The sequence below is a fragment of the Mus musculus genome, chromosome 15 (assembly GCF_000001635.26).
Source record: "Mus musculus strain C57BL/6J chromosome 15, GRCm38.p6 C57BL/6J".
Lineage (NCBI taxonomy): Eukaryota > Metazoa > Chordata > Mammalia > Rodentia > Muridae > Mus > Mus musculus.
This window is the reverse complement of record NC_000081.6, coordinates 79,577,928-79,601,699: the sequence shown is the minus strand read 5'-3', so window position 1 is coordinate 79,601,699 and position 23,772 is coordinate 79,577,928. Positions and strand designations below refer to the sequence as shown.

At 39.2% G+C, this 23,772-nt stretch overlaps 1 protein-coding gene across 6 annotated transcripts in view; it reads left to right on the top strand.

Annotated features, from left to right (window-relative positions):
- The window catches only part of Dmc1 (DNA meiotic recombinase 1), a 43,663-nt gene that overhangs the window by 3,460 nt on the left and 16,431 nt on the right, over positions 1-23,772 (top strand). The window contains exons 3-12 of one of the 6 annotated variants that reach the window (NM_010059.3): positions 139-183; positions 1,508-1,654; positions 5,374-5,456; positions 8,513-8,565; positions 10,054-10,095; positions 12,877-12,949; positions 15,940-16,031; positions 16,529-16,602; positions 16,724-16,838; positions 17,321-17,381. In NM_010059.3, the coding sequence (NP_034189.1) occupies positions 139-183; positions 1,508-1,654; positions 5,374-5,456; positions 8,513-8,565; positions 10,054-10,095; positions 12,877-12,949; positions 15,940-16,031; positions 16,529-16,602; positions 16,724-16,838; positions 17,321-17,381 (785 nt within the window). The remainder of the gene's footprint in view (positions 1-138; positions 184-1,507; positions 1,655-5,373; positions 5,457-8,512; positions 8,566-10,053; positions 10,096-12,876; positions 12,950-15,939; positions 16,032-16,528; positions 16,603-16,723; positions 16,839-17,320; positions 17,382-23,772) is intronic. The other 5 variants (XM_006520409.3, XM_006520407.3, NM_001278226.1 and 2 more) reach the window with 5 other exon arrangements.

Genomic DNA, 23,772 nt, shown 5'->3' with positions numbered 1-23,772 from the left:
GATCGGTCTTCAGGCTTTAGAGAAGTAGAATTAAGGTATTATGGAATGACTAGTAAATCAGTATTAGTCACTCTCAAAAATGTGAAATATGTTTTAAATAAAATCTCAAATCCATTCTTTCCGTTTCATTTCATTTAGGAATCTCTGTTTCAAGACATTGACCTGTTGCAGAAGCATGGGATTGTGAGTAACATTTCAGTGCTATAAGTGGTCTGTTCCATTTTCTCAACCTTGTCCTTACCAACCCTGGATAATTCTTTATTTTGTGGTAAAATGGGCTGTCTTAAGTTGTTTAGCAATGTGCCTGGTGTTCCAGAACAATTTAATACTAGTATATGAGAACCAACCCCATGGAGCCAAGAGACTGAATCAAGAAGCAGTCAAACACAAAGTTTTAGAGAATATAAATATGGGGGATTTCCTGGCAGGGAACTCCCCAGATGGCAACAAGCCCATGTAGAACCCCACAAATTGAGTTAGAAGGATATATTGGCTAAGATAAAAAGTGACTTCATCAAAGCTGGAGTACATCTGGTTGATCTGTCAAAGACACACTCCAGGGCCCAGTAATAGTAAAACTCCAGAGACCACTCTAGTGGTTTGGTCTGTTTATAGTGTGCTTGGAAATTATACAAGAAAAATCCCAACCAGTTTTACTCTGGGTATCATGGAGTTACAACTCACAGATATCTTAGTCACATCAAACTGAAGTCATATACCTGGCGTCTACTACATTTATGCCAGTAGTACTCCCTACTTGTGACAACCAAAAATGACTCTAGATACTGTCAAGGACTCCCAGTGATTGAGAACCACTGGCTCAGCCGGAGGTGTTTAGAGCTTCTCTAAGGAAGCCTCTTGTCTTTCCAGGTCTTACACTAGATAGATAGCTTTCTTTTGCAGGAAAGTCTGTTTGTCGAATGGCCAGGGTAAATCATGGTGGCAGAAATGTAGACTTTGGAAGTATGTGGATGTGAACAGCAATCATGGGTTAAAAGTTTGCTGAGGTTGTCTTTTGAAATCTCCATATTAATCTCTTTCCATTGATTTTAGAAAATAGAAGCAGGAGAAAATCCCAGTCTTTTGGTGATGTAGTTATTTGTGTTCTTCAGGAGCAGACGGAAAAATAAACTTTGAAAACTGTAGAGAACATATTGGTAATGAAGTTCTGTAGAAAGAAGGAGCTGAACTGAGGGGGTGAATGTGTGAGAAACTTGTTAGCTTTTCCACCAACAGACTTTTCTTTTTAATTCCTTGCTACATTGCCATGGTCTCACTAACATTCTTGGGAAAATCAGGGCAGAGCCAGAACATTTGGCACCATGCTGGGTATGTTCTACTCTGATATTTCCAGAACATTTGGCTAGGTGGTGGGTGGGTTCCACCTGGTTGCTTGTGTAAAATTAGCATCATGATGGAAAGAGATGGACACGAAGCTCATGACATAGTAGAGAAGACTTTTAGGTTGGCATTTTATCAATCTGCTACGCTCATTCTTTTATTTCAGAACATGGCTGATATTAAGAAACTGAAGTCTGTAGGAATCTGTACCATTAAAGGGATACAAATGACAACAAGAAGAGCCCTCTGCAATGTCAAAGGCCTCTCAGAAGCCAAAGTGGAAAAGATTAAAGAGGCAGCCAACAAGCTTATTGTAAGCCAAGTTCATTCTTTTCTGTTTTAGTTTAGCAGAGTCATCTTTCTCATGAACACTAGAAACTACAGTAGGAACGTGTAAGTTCTTGTAGATAGACTACACAGTGTTATACTCCCATGTTACCTGCTTATTACTTCAACTTCAGAGCCACATTACTTCAGAGTAATTTGTCTCTGGAAAGCTGGGTCAAACATTAAGATACCTAGAACATGGACTGGGCCCAAGTTCCACTCCTAGAATCACATGGTAGAAAGAGACATCATGGTGTGCACCCCTAACACACATACAGTCAAACATATACAGTTAAGGTAGTTAAAATCTAAAGCAGAAGGCCTGTTTTATCTTTCAAAGATACTTGCCATCCTATTAAAGGTGATTATTTTACTAGACTTTACCTTTATACTACTCTGGCTTTTTGTTCCTCTGCCATTTGTTTGGTTTTGCCTGCCTCTGCTTAATTTAGTCTTCTCATATATGCCTATAGCTGCCCTGACAGTCAGTAGTAAAGAATTTACTATTCCCTGGTATAGGCCAATTGAGAAGACAGTCCTGGATTGGAAAGAGACTAGCATCAGTTGGATCTGTGTGTGTGGAGGTGAAATAAATATGATCATGAAAGCCGGGCGTGGTGGCGCATGCCTTTAATCCCAGCACTTGGGAGGCAGAGGCAGGCGGATTTCTGAGTTCGAGGCCAGCCTGGTCTACAAAGTGAGTTCCAGGACAGCCAGGGCTATACAGAGAAACCCTGTCTCGAAACCTCCCCCCACCCCGCAAAAAACAAAATATGATCATGAACATATCCATTGAGGCTACTGGGTTCATAACCTATACCTTCCAGTGGCTCCAAAGATTGCAAGCAATCAGACTGTCAGGGAAAAGCATATAGCCTTTGACCTAAACTCTTCTGTAGAGTTTTGGGGATCATGAGGTCCCTGTTTTTAGTCTGAAAATAGGAATGAACAAAAAGTAGTTACCAAGTATCCCTCTCTACAGAAGACCCAAGGCTTTCTATTTATTTCTCCATGTGTATGCATGGGTCTCATGACCAGAAGTGGCAGTTAAAACAGGAAGGTAACACACAAGTGGCATTGTGGTCTTGAACTTGGAGAGGACCCAGGTGACCACTAGTGCTCTTGCCCAATTGCTTTGTTCTAGACCCACTAAGGCATTGTATCCAGAGTCACTTCCTCAACGGTCAGAATTTCTAAGTAAGTGCTATAGTACTACCCAGGTTTGGGGAATATTGCTTTCTAGCTTCTACACTTTTGTTTTTGTTTTCAAGACAGGGTTTCACTATGTAACCCTAGCTGTCCTAGAACTCACTCTGCAGACCAGGCTACCCTCGGAACTAGGATATCTGCCTGCTTCTGCCTCCCAAGTGCTAGGGATCAAAGGCACACACCACCATGGCCTAGCTAAACATTTTTAAATGTGTGTGTGTGTGTGTGTGTGTGTGTGTGTGTGTGTTAGAGGAGTGAGACTTGTACCTATGACATATAGGTTCTGAGAACAACTTTATACAGTTGATTCTCTCTCTCTTTTAAAGACTTATTTATTTTATTATTTATGTGTGTACTGTAGCTGTCTTCAGACACACCAGAAGAGGGCATCAGATTCCATTACAGATGGTTGTGAGCCACCATATGGTTGCTGGGATTTGAACTCAGGACCTCTGGAAGAGCAGTCAGTGCTCTTAACCTCTGAGCCATCTCTCCAGCCCTGGTTCTCTCTTTTAATTGGGTTCTGGGTTTGAACTCAAGTCAAGGTCAAAGCAAGCACTTTTACCCAGAGTCATTTTACCATTGCCCATGAATGTCTTTAGAATCTAAATCTAAATTTTACATGTGTGTGCTGGTCTGACATGTATGCATACTTGTACAAGTGTGTGGAAACCATAGATATCGTTCCTCAGGCAACATGTACTTGTTTGTTTTTTGGTTTTGTTTTTTGAGGGAGGGGGTCGGGGGGAGGTTTCTCTCATTGGCCTAGAACTCATGAAGTTGGCTAGGCTGGCTAGCCAGTGTGTTCTAAGAATTTACCTTGTCTGTCTCCTACTTCCTGCTTTGTTTCTTTTTTGTTTGTGTGTTTGTTTTTCAAAACAGCGTTTCTCTGAGTAGCTCTGGCTGTTCTGGAACTCACCCTGTAGACCAGCCTGGCCTCAAACTTACAGAGATTCTCCTGCCCCCTCCCCTGCCAACCCCCTCTACCCCTAGTGTGCACTACCTCCTGGCTAACTTACTTTTTTCTTTACATGAGTTCTGGAGACTAAACTTAAGTGTTTGTGCTTGCAAAGCAAACATTTTTTGACTGAACTATCTCCCCAGCCCCTAAATTTCATGAGTGTGTGTGTTATATGTACGTGTGCTTATGCTTGTGTATTCAGACATCCAATGTCTTCCTCTATTCCTCTCCACCTTGTTTTTGAGACGAGATGTCTTACAGAATCTCAGGCCTAGTTTTGGTAGGCTGGTTGGCTAGTTGAGCTCCTGGGAACCACCTCTCTCCATTCCCCAGGGCTGAGATTACAAACACAAACAGCCATACCTAGCTTTTTACATAGCTGCTGGGAATTTCAACTCAGGTTTTCTTGCCTGAATAGCAAGTGTTCTTACTCAGTAAGCCATCTTCCAAGCCTTAAATTTCGTTATTCAAGGAAAAACAAAAGAACACCTTTTATACATCCATAGTCTTATCCTTTCTTGGCTAAAGCTGGGCCTGGGCTTAGTCTTCCCTCCCCCAAGTTCTTCAAAGTATAAGAACCACTGTTACAAGCATGGGCCAGTGCTGGGTGTGGTGGTGCACACCTTTAATCCCAGCACTCGGGAGGCAGAGGCAGGCGGATTTCTGAGTTAGAGGCCAGCCTGGTCTACAGAGTGAGTTCCAGTACAGCCAGGGCTACACAGAGAAACCCTGTCTCGAAAACAACAAAAACAAAAAACAAAACAAACAAACAAACAAACAAAAAGCATGGGCCAACAAAGAAAAAGAATTAACTGCATTTGTGTCTGTTTTCACTGTTATCACTACATCAGCTGTAGCTTGTTAATTCAGCAAATAAGGATGCATCTGCCATGGAAAGATATGAATAGTGAAAACTACAATTTCTGGGATCCTTGAAATGTCTAGAACTCAGGGGAAAATGATGCTATTCATCAATTGAATCATTCAGTAAAATGCTGTCTTGTTTTGTGCCATGAACCTTTTCCATTTATTCTTCAACACAATACTCTACAGACACAATATTATTATCTATATTAGATCCATACTGAATTGTGTCAGATACCCTTTATCATGTGACATAATGAGAATGTAAGATGACTCTTAAGGGCTTTTTAAAAAAAATTTTTTTTAAGATTTTTATTTTATGTGTTTGAGTGTTTTGTGTGAGTGTATGTGCGTGCACATGTGTGTGTGTGTGTGCACATGTGTGTGTGCAGTGTGTGTGCAGAACAGAAGATGGCATTTGATGTTACAGATGGTTGTGAGCTACCATGTGGATGCTAGGAACTGAACCCAGGTCCTCTGGAAAAGGAACAAGAGCTCTTAATTACTGAGTCATCTCTCCAGCCCCAAGCCTAGGTTTCTGCCCATGTTCTGATACACTCTTCAAAGAAGAGCATGCACAAATGATGACCTCGATACATGTATTGCTGGGAGGCGCTTAGCATCCCAATCATCTTAGACTGTTTCTTAATCTCTCCATTGTCTTTCTTTAGGAACCAGGATTCCTAACTGCATTTCAGTACAGTGAAAGGAGGAAGATGGTATTCCATATCACTACTGGGAGCCAGGAATTTGAGTGTGTATTTGTTTTTATCACAACTAAGTACAACCTTTGGAGTCCATGTTTCTTTTTTTTTTTTTTTAATATTTATTTATTTATTATATGTAAGTACACTGTAGCTGTCTTCAGACACACCAGAAGAGGGCATCAGATTTCATTACAGATGGTTATGAGCCACCATGTGGTTGCTGGGATTTGAACTCATGACCTTTGGAAGAGCAGTCGGCGCTCTTAACCGCTGAGCCATCTCACCAGCCCGGAGTCCATGTTTCTTTTCCTGAATCTCATGATTTCTATTGTAGGTAGAAGTAGCTTCCTCCTTTGAAGGAGTTTGTAGTGTTTGTTCCAAAATGAATGTGAGGCAAATTCCAGGCTGCTTTAGGGAACAGATTCCATTTCTGTCTTTCTTTCTCCCCTCCCCTCCCCTCCCCTCCCCTCCCCTCCCCTCCCCTCCCCTCCCCTCCCCTCCCCTCCCCTCCCCTCCCCTTCTCTTCTCTTCTCTTCTCTTCTCTTTCTTTTTTAGTTTTTTGAGACAGGGTTTCTCTGTGTAGCCCTGGCTGTCCTGGATCTCACTCTGTAGACCAGGCTAGCCTCAAACTCAGAAATCTGCCTGCCTCTGTCTCCTGAGTGTTGGGATTAAAGGCGTGCGCCACCACTGCCCGGCCAGATTACATTTCTTACAAGGAATTCACACTCATAAGTCATTTCTAATTTAGCATTTATTTGTCTATGACCTGAAAAACTGTTTACATTTCCTTCCCCTCCATCTTCATTAATGACGAAAGTTTCATTCCACACTTTGGGTTTATTTAAGAATCAGTTGTTACATTGAATATTTTAGAAGAAACCATTTTCTTAGGCCTTACAGGTCTTATGCCTCAGCAGTCCCTTTTCATTTATTAAGATTTCTGACATGTATTGTCATTTCCCCCAAATTGGCTTAATGTGTTTTCCCCCAAATATTTCATCTTTTTTTAAAATTAGGTTTTATTAGATTCTCCTGGCTGATAAATATAGCAGCTCAAGTGATCTTTCTGTTTCCAAGAAGCTGGGGCAACTGAGTTTTGTTTTGTTTTATTTTTTTAATAATAGTTAATTTATAGATTTTTCTCCCAGGCATAGCTCTTCTCTCCCCATCAGCCTATAATTTTAATATATTTATGAAAGAAACTAGATGGTTTACTTTTTAATAGCAGAACAGGCAGGGCTTGTTAATATAGTATAATTAGAGTATAGTGAAGGTTACCAAAGGTGACGCCTAGGTTTTAGGTGTGAAGATCAGGAAACTGTAGATCACAAATAAGAGACTTGCAAGAGGGACAGATTTAGGACCTAAGGCTGAAGTCTGCAAAGTCTAAGCTACTTATTAGACCCAAATGAATGGTAAGTGCACACTCATTTTATTATTATTATTATTATTATTATTATTATTATTATTATTATTATTATTGGTTTTTCGAGACAGGGTTTCTCTGTATAGCCCTGGCTGTCCTGGAACTCACTCTGTAGACCAGGCTGGCCTTGAACTCAGAAATTCACCTGCCTCTTCCTCCCAAGTGCTGGGATTAAAGGCATGCGCCACCACTGCCCGGCTGCACACTCACTTTTAACATCATCATATCACCACTGTACCTAAAACTATTAATTCTTTGTTGTCAGTTATCTTCCCAGAGAGCTCAATTTCCCAACTGTCTTATGGATGACTAGTACAGGGGAGGCAGAGTCAGGAGGATCTCTGTGAATTAAGAGTTAACCTGATCTACATAGTGAGTTCCAGGACAGACAGAGTTACACAGAGAGACCCTACCTCAAAAAGACAGACAGAAAGGAGTTGGGAGGAGTTATAAGATGAAGTAAACCCTTTCCTCTCCAAATTGCCTTTGGTCATGGTGTTTTATGATAGCAGTAGAAACCCTAACTGAGAAAGATATTGCATAGAATGTTAGCAGGTAGAAGAACAACTTCCAGGTTTTGACAGCATATATTTAATTGGTAAGACAATGTTTTAGTGCATTTAATGTTCTCTATGAGGAGAACTAAAGAAGTTATGATATCATTCATCCATTCATTAAATGCAGTAAGTATGTGTTGCTGTACTGAGACCTAGTAGGAATACTTAAAAAGCCTTTGTAGTTTCTATTAGCATGTCTTTGGGGATGCAATCACAAATCAGACAAAGCCTTAAGAGAATAGATTTATATTTGTCTAAGTAAGACAGCAATTTAAATTCAAATTGAAACATTTTGGAGGTTATCCACAAACTTAATGAGGACTCTGCTGATTTCAATTAAGAAAAGGGATTAGAGAGATGGCTCAGTGGTAAAGAGCTGCTCTTACAGAGGGCTAGGTTTGGTACCCAGCACTGACATGGTGGCTTATAACTCACACTTTTAATCCCAGCACTCAGGAGACAGAGGCAGATTTCTATGAGTTCGGGTCTAGCCTGATCTACATAATGAGTTCCAGACAAGCCTGGACTATATAGAGACCATGTCTCAAAGAATATTGAATATTTAATTAACTTTTAGAAATATTATCTATGTACAATTTGAGAAATTTGATTAGTAACAAGACAATTACATTGTGTGTATTTCAGTCTTCCTTAGCATGTACAAAAGCCTGATTTTATCCCAAGAACCACAAAACAAAACAAATTTTTTAATACCAATTCAGAAAAATAATGGACATAATTCCTTACTGACTTACTTGCTCTTGGTACTCAGAAGTAAGAACAGGGCTTATAAATTGCTTTGTTCATCTGCCTGCCCTTCCACAGTAGAACCTGTGATGTAAATAGTGTCATTTCTTTCAACTATGAATTCCTGTTCTTCTTGTATAGATAGACAAATCATATGTTACTAATTATACAAATTTCATGTCCTTTGTTTGTTTTTTGAGACATAGTCCTGGCTGTCCTAGAACTCACTATGTAGACCTTGAACTAACAGAGTCCCCTTGCCTCTGCCTCTTTAGTACTGATATTAGACATGTGTGGCCATTATACCCAGTCCATCTTCTTTCTTGATATCTGTATTTATACTCTGTCACCAATACTTCATATCTGTTTTCAGTAAATTACTAGGAGGTGGCATTGAAAGTATGGCAATTACAGAAGCTTTTGGAGGTAGGTAGAACCTTAATAGTTTTCTGTGGAATGATATATGTATGTCTATGAAAAATAATAAATAAGTTCCTATTTGTGAACTTTTGATAAAGGGTCAATTATTATAATGCAGGATCATTCCAAGCTAAAATAAAAATACATATAAACATTAGCATAGTTCCTATTAACATTTTTCTTACTCTTATCTCTGGTTACTATATAAAGAAATTGAATTTTTTCTTATTCCCTCAAAAGGTAATCAAATAGTAAGGTTGTTCTTTTCTTTTTAGGCAATACATTACATGAATATAGAAAATAGATTTTTCTCAGTTTATAGCATATATAATATGATGTGTACACGAGTGAATGCTGTGTGTGTGTGTGTGTGTACATGCAGGGTCTTATGGTGTGGCCCTGACTAGCCTGTAACTCTTGCCTCCCAAGTGCAAATATTAAAGGCCTGCATCACCACACCTGGCTTATATACTGTATTTTTACAAATAATCCATGTACAGCTGTTTTACATGATGAATCTTGATAATCCAATATTTATAGTCTTAGAAAACCAATTGTTGGAAGCTGGAGAGATGGCTCAGTGGTTAACAGCACTGACTGCTCTTCCAGAGGTCCTGAATTCAATTCTCAGCAACCACATGGTGGCTCACAACCATCTGTAATGGCATCCGATACCCTCTTCTGGTCTGTCTGGAGACAACTACAGAATATTCACATACATTAAATAAATATTAAAAAGAAAACTAAATGCTTTTTGTTACTATCTCTGTTGACTTGAAGTAAATTTGGTTTCTATTATTTCTACTGACTCAATATTAGCAATTTCTTTTATTATATATTGCTTATAAGCTTATTTTAAAGAGATTTATTTATTTATTTATTTATTTATTTATTTATTTACTTATTATATGCACAGTATCCTGCCTACACATCAGAGGAGGGCACTAGATCTCATAGATCGTTGTTAGCCACCATGAGGCTGCTGAGAATTGAACTCGGGACCTCTGGAAGGTCAATGATCTCAACCTCTGAGCCATCTCTCCAGGCCGCTTACGAGCTTTTTAGAAATTTAAACTCAGTGGACCCAAGTGATTAGTTGGGAAGTTTTCCTATGGAGAACATTTGCTTCTGATGGCTACTAGGGATGCCACTATTCAGGATCACATCAGCTTTTCCTTGAGGGTCTCAGCACAGTGAGGGAGCCTGGCTGTCCTTCCTGTGGTCAGGTCTGAATCCTAAACAGTTTTGTTGGGGAGGATGAATTTTTTTGTCTCTCACTTTTGGTATTCATACATGTAGTATCCTTTTGTGACAGGAGGTCCTCAGTGAGATCTCTTGTGGAGTACTGGAGATTGAATCTGGTACCTTGGGCTTTTAGACAAGTGTTCTACCACTAAGCAACATTCCTAACCCTATGCAGTGTTATTTTTGCTTGTTTAGTGAAAGTATCTAAATAATAAAACTTCTAAACGTTCCTTTTTCTAAATTTCACAGAATTTCGTACTGGAAAAACTCAGCTGTCTCATACCCTCTGTGGTAAGAACACATCCTAAAATCAGCAATACAGCAGTGGTAGAGCATTCACTGACTAGAGCTCTGCTGCACTTTACATGGCTGTATTGCAGTCTTAGCCATTTTTCAAGGAAACAAAATCTCAAGAGGTTGTGCACACAGACAATTGTTACAGATGGTTTTGGAATGTGTGTTGAGGTCGTGTTGTCAGTCCTGTACGAGGACATGAGTGGAAGTACAGAGAAGGTAAGTGGTTTATGAATGGATTGGCAGGGGGCACCCAGTGGGTCAACTTCATCCTGTCTATATTTTCTGTCTTTTTAAAAAACACAGCAAGAACATTAAATTTATTGAATACTAGAATACTGTCTGGGGTGAATTCTGTCCAAAGAGAAGAGTAAAATTAATTTTGGGGCCTATCAAGATGGCTCAGTGGGTCAAGGCACTTGCCTTCAAGCCTGAGAAACCCTAGAACCCCCATGGTGGAAAGAGAGAGAGTCATCTCCTGCAAGTTGTCCTCTGACTTCACAGATGTGCCATTGCATCATGTGCCCCTAAAATAAATACATACACAAGTGAATATAATTTGGGGGTTTTGGTTGGTTGGTTTTTTTGAGAGGTCTTATTATCTAGGTAGCTCTGGCTAAACTGAAACCTGCTGTGTAGACTAGGCTCACCTCAAATTCACAGAGACATCTGCCTGCTCCATCTCCCAGGTGCTGGGATTAAAGACATGCGCCACCACATCTGGGAAAAATAAATTTTTAAAAGAAGTAAATATATAATTTTCTTCTAAAATAAACAAATTCCTTATTAATAAAGATTTTATTTGTATTTCTTTCACTTAAGTAAAAGGAACCAAGGAAGTGATTAAAAGGTTCTGATGTTTACCCTAAAATCATCAGTGTGAATGTGGATATATACAAGCTAGCACAACACACAAACACACAAGAAAAAAGTTAGAAGTAGACTGTATTCTAGAATCAAATGGCCTCAGCTCTACCACTGATAGCTGATAACTGGGCAAGTTGTTTTACCCCTTAATTGTCCTCATTGTAAAACTGAAATAATGACAGTGCCAAATCTTGGGGGAATTTTGAAAAGTAAGTGAAATAGTGTGTGTGTGTGTGTGTGTGTGTGTGTAGTATAAAGTAATTATGTAAACTACAGCAGGATAATACATATGAGTTGGGGATATAGCTCAGTTGATAAAGATGTCTAGCATACATCCCCAGCCCCATATAAACCATCTTAAACCTATATAATATTTATATAGAGGTAGATCAGACTTCAAGGTCATCCTTAGCTACATAGTAAGTAGGTTAGATGCCAGTCTGGAATACATGAGAACCTGTCTTAAAAAAAACAAAACAAAAACAGAAAACCAAATGCTTGGGCTGGGGAAATGGCTCAGTTGAGAAAGTGTGTGCTACATAAGTGTGAAGACTTGAGTTTGCATCTGTAGTACTTTTTACAATGCTAGGGCACTACAACACATACATATAATCCCAGTGTTGGGGAGACTGAGGCAGGATAACTCCTGGGCTTTGCTGGCCAGCCAGGCTACAAAATCAGCAAGTTCCAGGTTCAGTAAGAGATGGTATCTCCCTGGGCCTGGTGGCACATGCCTTTAATCTCAGCACCTGGGAGGCAGAGCAGGCAGATCTCTGTGAGTTTGAGGTCAGCCTAGTCTACACAGCTAGTTTTAGTTTAGCCAAAGCTACCTTAGATAGTAAGACATCTCAAAAAAACCAACCAACTAAAACCCCCAAATTATTTTTACTTATGTATGTATTTATTTTAGGGGCATATGATGCAAAGGCATGTGGACATATATGTACACACACATAGGAAGTACATACATACATATATATATACATACATGTACAAAGTAAATGCATTTAAATATTGACAACAATTGAAAGGTAACTAAGTTATTTAGCATAAATTATATATTTATGTTATGAAAGTTAAATTAGTAACATTTAAATTCTAATTCTGTTTATTTGGGAGAATTGACTTTAACAAATATTTCCCATTGTGAGAGACATTGAAACTCTCAGTTGAATTATTATTATCCTGAGTCGTAGTTAAAGTTTTATTGCTGTGAAGAAACACCATGATCATGGCAACTCTGTTTGTTTGCTTGCTTGTTTGTTTTGAGACAGGGTTTCTCTGTGTAGCCCTGGCTGTCCTGGAACTCACTTTGTAGACCAGGCTGGCTTCGAACTCAGAAATCTGCCTGCCTCTGCCTCCCAAGTGCTGGGATTAAAGGCGTGTGCCACCATGCTCGACAGATCGTGGCAACTCTTATAAAAGAAAATACTTAATTGAGGCTGGCTTACCATTTTCAGAGGTTTAGTCCATTATCATTGTAGCATGAAGCATGGTATGCAGGCAGATATAGTGCTGGAGCTGAAAGTTCTACATTTTGATCTGCAGGCATCAGAAAGCATTTGTGTACCACACTGGGTGTAGCTTGAGCATGTATGACCTCAAAGCCCACCTCTCCAGGATTCACTTCTCCAACAAAGCCACAACCCCTATAGTGCCACTCCCTATAGCTAAGCATTCAGACACATGAGTCCAGGGGAGCCATTCCTATTCAAACCACCACATCCTGGCAGAGTACTTACTTCTGGTTACTGAGGTGGAACTACAGCTATCTTTTTAGAAGCCATTAGGTCATTGTTCTTTGTTAAGTTTACTAGAGTTGCAACCAACATAAAATTAATGTTTACTTATATATTTATTTTTGCAAAGCTTGTTCATTCCTGTTGATATTAATTTTTTATTGTTCCCTAGTGACAGCTCAACTTCCAGGAACAGGCGGCTACTCAGGTGGAAAGATTATCTTCATCGATACAGAAAATACTTTGTAACCCTTTTATTTAAACAAGTCCTAAGGCAGTATTATAAAACAGTATTACTACAAAAGAGTGCCTTGATAGATGGGCTTTGTAGTGATCCTAGAAACCAATGATAATGACAAGAGCCAAGGGGATAGCAGTGCTGACCGAGTGCTCACATCACTGTTTGATTTACTTATCTATACCTATACATAATTTGATGAAAAGTGACAAAACAAATACATGAGATAAAATTGTATCTTAATCATTTTTAAAACTTCATATCCAAAGATTTTGCCTTAAGTAGAGGGAAAGACTGAAGAGCTTAAGCATACAGAAGGAAAAGGTCAGAGCTGTTTGGGTCACAGAGGGCATGACAGTGTAACTGATATAAAATTATTCTAGAATAGTTATCCAGAAAGGTGATTTGGGTCTAAGACATGAAGGACTTTGAAACCAGATGATGGGTGTCAATTAGATATTCTTTCAAAAATCTAGGAAAAAAGGAGATTTTTATCTATGTTGGAAGCAATAAGAACAAAAAGCTGGGTGTGGTAGTACACACTCAGGAGGCAGGGGCAAGCTGATCTCTGAGTTTAAGGCCAGCCTTGTCTACAGAGTAAGTTCCAGGGCAGCCAGGGCTATGCAGAGAAACCTTGTTTCAAAAATCAAGCAAATGAAAGGAACAAAAAGAATAGAACAGAAAACATTAGCAAGGGAACTGCAGACAAAGGAAAGCAGCTTGAGAAGCATGTCCTGACTGAAGTGGTATTGAGGACAACCAATGTTTCTTGGCAGTGTATTGAACATGATGGGCACAAATGACAATGGGAAATTCTGGGAAAAGGGGAGAGTCAGAGATGTAGATGAATTAGAGAGGGTAGATAAAACTTTGATGTGTGTTTGTATTTATGAAGAGGACTAAAACTAAAGTACAGTCAGAGGAAGGAAGGAAGAAAGGAAGAAAAAGAAAGAAGAAGGCAAGCGAGTGTGAAATGTAAAAGAATGAGGTAGCTCACTGGAGTTGGGAGTTGGTTCCAGGACATATTTACAGTGGAGTCTGGGATGATGGAAGCCTCTTGCAAGGAAACAGCAAGTGAGGGAAGTAGTGTATAAACTGGATGGAAACTGATTTGAGGAGGTACCAGGTTCAGAAGATGTAAGATCTGCACAGCTTCATTAAGCAAGTGACAGTGAAACTCAGCCTGCTTCACCAGGCTTATTTCTCACCATGTGATGTCTTACTGAATCACACAAGTGGTTAAGCATCTCCTATCAAGGCCTAATCTTTCTGATTTTTTTGTGATTACCCAATTCAGAAAATCTTGGTCTTCCAGAACTATTGTAGAAATAATTATAAGAAACACTCCTGTGAAAGAAAAACACGCCAAGAGAGATTTCAGCATGTGGAGAAATCTGGGCATGAGAAGTCTCTGAAGGAACCTCCTACTTTGAGAAGGGAGGGTAGGATGTTTAGAGCTGTTAGCAAGAGGGGTGCAGCTGGAGTTGAGCTAGGTGTAGAAAGAAGGACCTCAGAGAGGGAGGAATGGCTCTTGCAGATTAGCAATCTGGATTTTATCAAGACAGGAAGACAATAGTTAGGAGCAAAGGGGAATTCAGGAGGGAAATCTCTTATGTTATTCTCTTGGGGTTTCACAACCTATACTGCTGTCTTTTGTTACTTTTCTTACATGTCTATTTTGTCTTTGTATGTTTTAAGCTTACCTAGGGCATATGACTCTTAAAACTTTCTACTATTAATGGGTTAGTATGGTCAACAGTATATACTTGTAGATTGATTTTTTTTTTCCCCTCAGTGTAAGCCCAACTCTTAAATTTGTGTTCAGATAGAATCCATGGTTTATAGACGCTGACATGAACACTTTTGTTGCCTCTTGCCTAGGATGTATAAGGGGTTTAATACCTAACAATGGAGTTTAAAAAAAGAAAGATAAACCCAGGAGTGGTGGCACACACCTTTAATCAAAGCATGGCACATGCAGGCAAATCTCTAAGTTTGAGGACAGCCTGGTCTGCAGAGTGAGTTCTAGGACAGCCAGGGTTACATAGAGAAACCTTTGTCTCAAAACAAACCAACCAAGTGAAATAAATGAATACATAAATAAATAAAAATTTTGAAAGAATGGCCTTGCTTCCCAGTAGCTAATAGTGTTTTATAAGCAATTAAAACAAGAGTGAAATGAAACTGCAGACAGGCAGGTCTTGTTTCTTCATTTTACTTGTAACATTGTTAGCCACTAAGGATCAGACAAGAAAGTGGAATTGCTTTCTGTAGTTTACCAGTTAGTGATTATGAGCATCTTCCACCTTTGGGGGTAGAGGGATTTGTCTCCACCAGAACTTTCTAATTTCAGAAAGCTACCACCTCCTTTAGAAGGTGTATAAAAGTCAAAACAAAACAAAACAAAAACCCTCCTTCGATCCTTCCCTTTTAGACCCTTGAGGTTATTTTTTGACCCTTCACATGGTTAAATTTATCAATTTTTTTGCTCTATTTTATTTGTAGAATGCTAAACTATTTCATTTTGAGCCAACGAAGAATTTGAAGTGACTTGAATATAACTCATGACATTAGTGTTCTAGAATCAGTCTATTTTTATAGAGCTGAGAACAAAAGAGACTCAAACCTTAGTTTCTAGTTTTTCTATTTAACTATTCTGTAGCATAATCCTAAGTTAATTGTCAAAACTCTGTCAACGTCCTTATAAAACGAGGACATCACAACAAGCTTCTAAACTTATTTTAAAAATTATATACCTTAATATTTAATTTCTGATTTACCATATCTGTGACACCTACCATTATGTAAGGTGTTTTGAAGCAGTTATGAAAAACAGCTCTGGCGGTTTCTTAAGTAATTAGTAGCATCCAGAATGCCTTTGCAGATGCGCTGCTGTTATGTCTCAGTTGCTTTACTTGCTCACAGTGCTACCTCTTGTAGCTATCTAAACTTTCTTTGGAATTGGTTTATTGCATCCTTAACCTTGACACACTCCAGCCGTCCAGATCGCCTTCGGGACATTGCTGACCGCTTCAACGTAGACCATGAAGCAGTACTGGACAACGTGCTCTATGCACGTGCCTATACTAGTAAGAGCCCTGTGCAGTTGCATGCTTGGGTTATGGGAAGGTTAAGGCATAGACAATTACCCTAGTTTACCATTTGATGATACAACATTTTCACCTGTTTTCCCTGTTTTATTTAAAAGTTTTACAAATTAGTCTTCAAATATTATCATCTGTTCAGTTCTCAAGGTACTCATATGCCTTCAGATTTTTTTTTTATTTGTTGTCTCTGAAATGCAGAGTAACAGTCAGCTATTTTTCCTACTTGATGCTGGCATTGAACCCAAGGTTTCTCATACTCTAGGTATGTAGTATAGCACTGAACTAAAGCTCCCTAGAACAATATCTTTTTGTCTAAGCTGCTGTTTGCCACATATGGTCAAGCAGAGTTTGCAGTCCTATTTAGTAAAGTGATAAATAGTCAGGAGAAAAGAAGAGATCTGTCTGCCTGGCACCCAAAGTTACACACATGAGCACAGCCTCTGCTTCCAGCTTTTATGACATTTTCTCTTTCCCCTCAGGTGAGCATCAGATGGAGCTACTTGATTATGTCGCAGCCAAGTTTCATGAGGAAGCTGGCATTTTCAAACTATTGGTATGAGTTTTTAAATAATGTTCACTGGTAGAGCTATTTAGCATATTATTCTATTCTGCTTAAATAGACATCTTCCTTCAATTTAAAAATGTGTATTTGGTTTTATGTTACTCCAATGTAGATCATTGACTCAATAATGGCACTTTTTCGAGTGGATTTCAGTGGCCGTGGGGAATTGGCTGAACGCCAGCAAAAATTGGCCCAGATGTTGTCACGACTCCAAAAAATCTCAGAAGGTAGATCTTTAAAATAAAATGGCACTGTCACATAGCATCTGTAGACTCTGTTTGCTATAGGATGCTTTGCGGAGAAGCTCAGAAGGATGTCAGAAGCATAACATTTTTAAATTACTTCTATGAGGATACAGTTATTTAAACTAAAAGTGATTCTGCTAGAAATAGTAATAATGATGACTTTAATAATTTTTATTATTAATAAAATAAACTGGGCATGATGACACACACTTTAATCCCAGCACTTAGGAGGCTGAAGCAGGAAGATCTCTGATTTGAGGCTAGTCTGGTCTACAGAGCAGGTTCCAGGACAGCCAGAGCTACACAGAGAAACCCTGTCTCAAAACAAAACAAAACCTAATAGGACCAGAGCTTGTTTATAAAAGTGAACTCATGGAGGGATGTTCCTAAGCTGAAGTCCAAACAATGAACCTTGTGGTTTTATTGCCCTTCTCTTAGTTTCTTAATTTTATTTTTTGATGCAGAATATAATGTTGCTGTTTTTGTGACCAATCAAATGACTGCAGATCCAGGAGCAACTATGACGTAAGCCATTGTTTTGTATTTACAGAGATTACTATTAAAAGATTACTGTATAGATTAAAACCACTTAGAAATAACCAACCTTATGCACAGTGTTATCCTAGCACTTGGGGGATGATCCTAGGTGGATGGTGAATTCAAAATCAGATTGGGTGATGTGAAGCTTCATCTCAAAACAGCAGCAATAATAATCAGCCTTGATATGGGCACATGTATTGTAGATCACTTCATTATAGAGTGTGCTGTCGCTTCATAACTGCACATGGCATTTATTTGTTACTTAGGACCTATTTTTTTCTGTATTCCTTAGAGAGTAAAGCAGCATTTTAATCAGTAACTAGGGGCCCCATTCTGGTCTAAGACAAAGGGGTATTGAAAAACAATAAGACAAAGATCTTAGGGGCTTGAAAAACGGTGCAGCAGTATAAAACACTGTTCTTGCAGAAGGCCTGGGTTTAAAATCCCAGCACCTATGGTGGTGGCTCACAACTATTCATAATGCCAGTCCCAGGGAGTCCAACCCCTTCTGACCTCTGCAAGCACCAGGCATGTACGTGGTGTACATACATACATACATACATACATACATACATACATACATACGTAAAAGCGAAATACTCATACATGTAAAATAATCAAAAAGAAAAGAAAATTATCTTAGTAATTAAAAGCTTACATTATATAAATAAACATATATAAATAAAAGAAACATTAAAAGGCTGTTATATTAAAAACAAAAAAATCGGCTTTTGATTAGATAGATACAAGAGACATCTTTTTGGAAAAAACACAAGAGAAGTCTGCTGCTCTTGGAAACAATGTCAGTCATACAAAGCATATTCAGAATTTACTGAAGTATTTGCCCACATACAAGAGTACAATGGTTCTCTGAAAGATGGCAAGGAATAGAAAACAAAGAGAACTAAAATAAGATTGTGAAAGCATAACATTCAAAGAACGTTTGGATCACTATCCAGAAGGTTTGGGTATGAGTTGAATAGCCCTGAGTTCATAATAACTTTCAAAAGCTTTTCTACATTTTACTCAGACAACTTTTTTTTTAAATTTTTATTAGATATTTTCTTCATTTACATTTCAAATGCTATCCCAAAAGTCCCCTACACCCTCCCCCTGCCCTGTTCCCCTAACCACTTACTCCCACTTCTTGGCCTTGGCATTCCCCTGTACTGGGGCATATAAAGTTTGCTAGACCAAGGGGCCTCTCTTCCCAATGATGGCCAACTAGGCCATCTTCTGCTACATATGCAGCTAGAAACACGAGTTCTGGGGGTACTGATTAGTTCGTATTATTGTTCCACCTATAGGGTTGCCGACCCTTTCAACTCTTGGGTACTTTCTCTAGCTCCTACATTGGGGGCCCTGTGTTCCATCCTATAGATGACTGTGAGCATCCACTTTTGTATTTGCCAGGCACTGGCAAAGCCTCATACGAGACAGCTATATCAGGGTCCTTTCAGCAAAATCTTGCTGGCATATGCAATAGTATCTGGGTTTGGTGGCTGATTATGGGATGGACCCCCGGGTGGGACAGTCTCTGGATGGTCCATCCTTTCGTCTTAGCTCCAAACTTTGTCTCTGCAACTCCTTCCATTGATATTTTATTCCCTATTCTAGGGAGGAATGAAGTGTCCACGAGTTGGTCTTCCTTCTTGATTGTCTTGTGTTTTAGAAGTTGTATCTTGGGTATTCTAGGTTTCTGGGCTAATATCCACTTATCAGTGAGTGCATATCAAGTGTCTTCTTTTGTGATTGGGTTACCTCACTCAGGATGATATCCTCCAGATACATCCATTTGCCCAAGAATTTCATAAATTCATTGTTTTTAATAGCTGAGTAGTAGTACTCCATTGTTTAAATGTACCACATTTTCTGTATCCATTCCTCTGTTGAGGGACATCTGGGTTCTTTCCAGCTTCTGGCTATTATAAATAGGGCTGCTATGAACATAGTGGAGCATGTGTCCTTATTACCAGTTGGAACATCTTCTGGGTATATGCCCAGGAGAGGTATTGCTGGATCTACTGGTAGTACTATGTCCAGTTTTCTGAGGAACCACCAGACTGATTTCCAGAGTGGTTGTACAAGCTTGCAATCCCACAGCAATGGAGGAGTGTTCCTCTTTCTCCACATCCTCGCCAGCATCTGCTGTCACCTGAATTTTTGATCCTAGCCATTCTGACTGGTTCTCAGACAACTTTTTAACCAGAGAAAAACTTCACATTAGCATAATGTACATGCTGCATTCACTTAGGTTTACCAATGGTTATTGTATCCTTGGGACACACGCTCTTTCTCTTCCCCCCTCTTCTTCCTCCTCCTTCTCTTCTTTTCCCTCTTTCTCTCCCTCTCCCTCCTTTTTTCCTCCCTCCCCACCCCACCCCACCCCCGTCTGTGTGGTGGTTTGAATAGTTATGGCTCCCATAGACTTAAGTTTGAATGCTTGGCAATAGGAGTGGCACTATTAGGAGGTGTGGCCTTGATGGAGGAGGTGTGGCCTTGTTTGAGGAAGTGTATCACTGTGATGGAAGGCTTTGAGGTTTCTTATGCTTGAGATCTGCCCAGTGTGGCACACAGTCTCCTGGTGCCTGTAGATTAAGACATTGAACTCTCAGCTCCTTTCTTCAGCACCATGTCTGCTTGCATGCCACCATGTTTCCCACCATGATATTAATAAGTTAAACCTCTGAACCTGTAGGCCAGTCCCAGTTGTTTTCCTTTATAAGAGTTGCTGTGCTCATAGTGTCTCTTCACGGCATTAAAACACTAAAACATTCTCTTTTATTTTATTTATTTATTTATTTATTTATTTATTTATTTATTTATTTATTATATGTGAGTACACTATAGTTGTCCTCAGATACTCCAGAAGAGGGCATCAGATTTCATTACGGATGGTTGTGAGCCACCAAGTGATTGCTGGAATTTGAACTCGGGACCTTTAGAAGAGCAGTAAGCCCTCTTAACCACTGAGCCATCTCGCCAGCCCTAAGACATTCTCTTATGTATACGCATGCTAACATGCATATCTGTGAAATCTTTTTTTCTATGTACATACTCACAGTCATGTGCTGAAAAATATTGACATATATCCTATTTGTGTGAACCATTTGAGAATTGTCTGGGTTTTTTTTTTCTGATTGTTGAGTCTTATTTGTAGACATTAACATCTTATCACTTAATTCTTCAGTATATGTCTTCTAAGAGCAAGAACATTTCCCTTCATAATCACAGTACAATTAACACATACTGTTTAACATCAACAATGATGCTATCTAATATCCAACTTTCTGTAGTTGTTCTGATAATGCTCATTATAATTGTGAAGACTTGTTTTAGGCTCATGGTCCTCAACAGAGGGCATGCTATATATGTACTTGTTGAGTCTCTATAGTCCTTTAATCAAAATAGCTCCTCGGCCTTGTTACACTTTTATGACAGTGATAATTGGTTTAATTTTTTAAGGTTTATCTTTGAATCACGTGCATATGTGTATGTCTGTATGTGGGCATGTGTACATGAGAGTGCAGGTGCTTATGGAGTCCAGAAGGGGGTGTAGGATCCTACAGGAGGCTTATGAGCCTACAGCATGGGTGTCAGGAACAGAATTCAGGTCCTTTTCAAGAGCAGTATGCGTTCTTAGCTAATGAGCCATCTCTCCAGCCCTTTGTGACATTAATATTTTTGAACAGCAGGCTAGCTATTTTCAGTATCTTTCAATTTGAAGTTGCTTAAAAATTTTTTAAAACTTTTTTGACTTACGTACACATACACACATACACACACACACAACTTGCAGAAGTAAGCTCCCTCTTTCCCCATATGGATTCTGCATATTAAACTCTGACAGGTTTTGTGGCAGGTGACTTTATTTGCTGAGCCATCTAGCCAGCCCTGACTGTTTTTCTCATTATTTTAAATGTAAAATGCTTTTGATAGGAAAACTTCGTAAGTGATATTAGACCCTTCTCAGTGTGTCATGTTAGAAGGCACAACATGGCAGTTTACCCCATTATTAAGATGTTAAATTTGACCAAGCATGGTGGTACACACCTATAAACCTAGCACTCAAAAGGCAGAAGTAGGCAGATCTCTATGAGTTTGAGGCCAGCCATCTTACATAGCAAATTCCAGGCCAGATAAACCTGTACAGTGAGACCCTGTCTCAAAAAAAAAAAACAACCAAAAAAACAAAACACCCAAGATTTTTGAGTCAAGTATGGTGATGCATACTTTTAATCCAAGCACTTAGGAGGAAATGAATAGATCTTTATAAGTTCAAGGTCAGCTGGCTCATCTATGTAGTGAGACCCTGTCTAAAACATAGCAAAACAAAAAAACAAAAAACAAAAACTCCAGCCAACTGGGCTGGAGAGGTGGCTTGGTGGTTAAGAGCACTAACTGCTCTTTCAGAGTACCTGGCTTCAATTCCCAGTACCCACACATGGTGGCTCACAACCATCTGTAATGACAACTTATGCCCTCTTCTGGTGTGTCTGAAGACAGCAACAGTATACTCACATACATAAATAAATAATTCGCTGGGTAGTGGTGGTGCACGCCTTTAATCCCAGCACTTGGGAAGCAGAGGCAGGTAGATTTCTGCATTCAAGGCTAACCTGGTCTACAAAGTGAGTTCCAGGACAGCCAGGGCTATACAGAGAAACCCTGTCTCAAAAAAAACCAAAAAACAAAAAACCAAAACACAACAACAAAAAAACCCATAAATAAATAATTCTTTTTTTTAAATTTTTTATTAGGTATTTTCCTCATTTACATTTCCAATGCTATCCCAAAAGTCCCCCATACCCACCCCCCCACTCCCCTACACACCCACTCCCCCTTTTTGGCCCTGGCGTTCCCCTGTACTGGGGCATATAAAGTTTGCAAGTCCAATGGGCCTCTCTTTCCAGTGATGGCCGACTAGGCCATCTTTTGATACATATGCAGCTAGAGACAAGAGCTCCGGGGTACTGGTTAGTTCATATTGTTGTTCCACCTATGGGGTAAAATAATTCTTTAAAAAGAAAAAAGAGCCTGTGAGAGTCACCCGCACACATACAGAATTCTCACACCCAGGACCATTAAAAAATTTCAGCCAACTACTGTTTGAGAGAAATGTTGTTTGTAAGAGTTCTTCATTAGTAAAGCCACAAAAACACCTCCTCGGAATTTAGTAATCTGTTTGTGATGCTCACACAATGTGATTACATGTTTTGCAATCAGCTTTCGCCATTTATTTTAGCAACTGTCAATAATTCTTAACTAAATTCACCACTACTCCAATGTTGCAAGACAAAGTGATTTTACTTTAAACCAAGGGAATTCTTCTATTATGTGTATATAAATGAGACATAAACGTATATACTAGCAGATACTTAATAACATTAGTGCAAACTTCTCTAAGTTGTGTTGAAATGAATGTGCCTCTCTTTAGGCATTTATTTATTTATCCATTTATTTTTATTTAATGTGTATATTTGAGTGCCTGCATGTAAGTATGTGCAGCACATGTATCCTTGGGGCCAGATGGTGCCAGGTGGAGCCAGAAGACAGCACCAGATCCCCTGGAACTGGAGTTGCAGGTAGTTGTATGCCACCATGTGAGTGCTGGGAACCAAATTCGGGTCTTCTGCAAAAGCAGCCAATGGTCTTCATCACTAAGCTGTCTCTCCAGCCATCTTCAGTCATTTAAAATTTTACCTTTGCACACTGCTGCATCTTTTGCATTTCGATTTATCTTTCACCCTTCAATTCTTTTTATGAGTATTCTCTACTTAGCTAAAGGGGAAAAAAACTAATGTGGAGCAAAACGAACTATGTAAATAGTCAAAAGAAAGTTAAAATAGTGAGGGAACTAAGAGTAGCTTATTGGTAGGATGTGTGGTTAGCAATGTGGAAAGCCTTAGGTTCATCTCCTTGCTTTAAAAAAAAAAAAGATTGAGGAGAAAACTAACTATTCATTAGTTCAAATATTACTGAAAACCTACTAGGTAACGAGAGTCTGCGAATTCATTAGCAAACTAAAAAAACAAAAACCTTTGTCTCGATAAAAGAGAAAGATAAATGGTATTTGTTTAGCTATTTAACTCAGTACTTTAACGTCTTGGTATGTCCCCTATCACATCATCTGTAGTGTAGTCCCTGGAGGCTTAAAGCAATCTTTTCTCTATGGAGTGTCTTTTGTATACAGGACATGAAGTACTTCACAAAGAGATTAATTTTAAACTAACGAGAAATGGAAGATTTTAAAGGCTCACTTTAAAAAGAGAAAATGACTCATTGGCTCAGAGGGAGGAAGTGGGTTGCATTCAGATAAAACAGTACAAGTTAAAGAGCACTGTTCTCTCTTCAGGTGTGGGGAGGGAGCACTGAG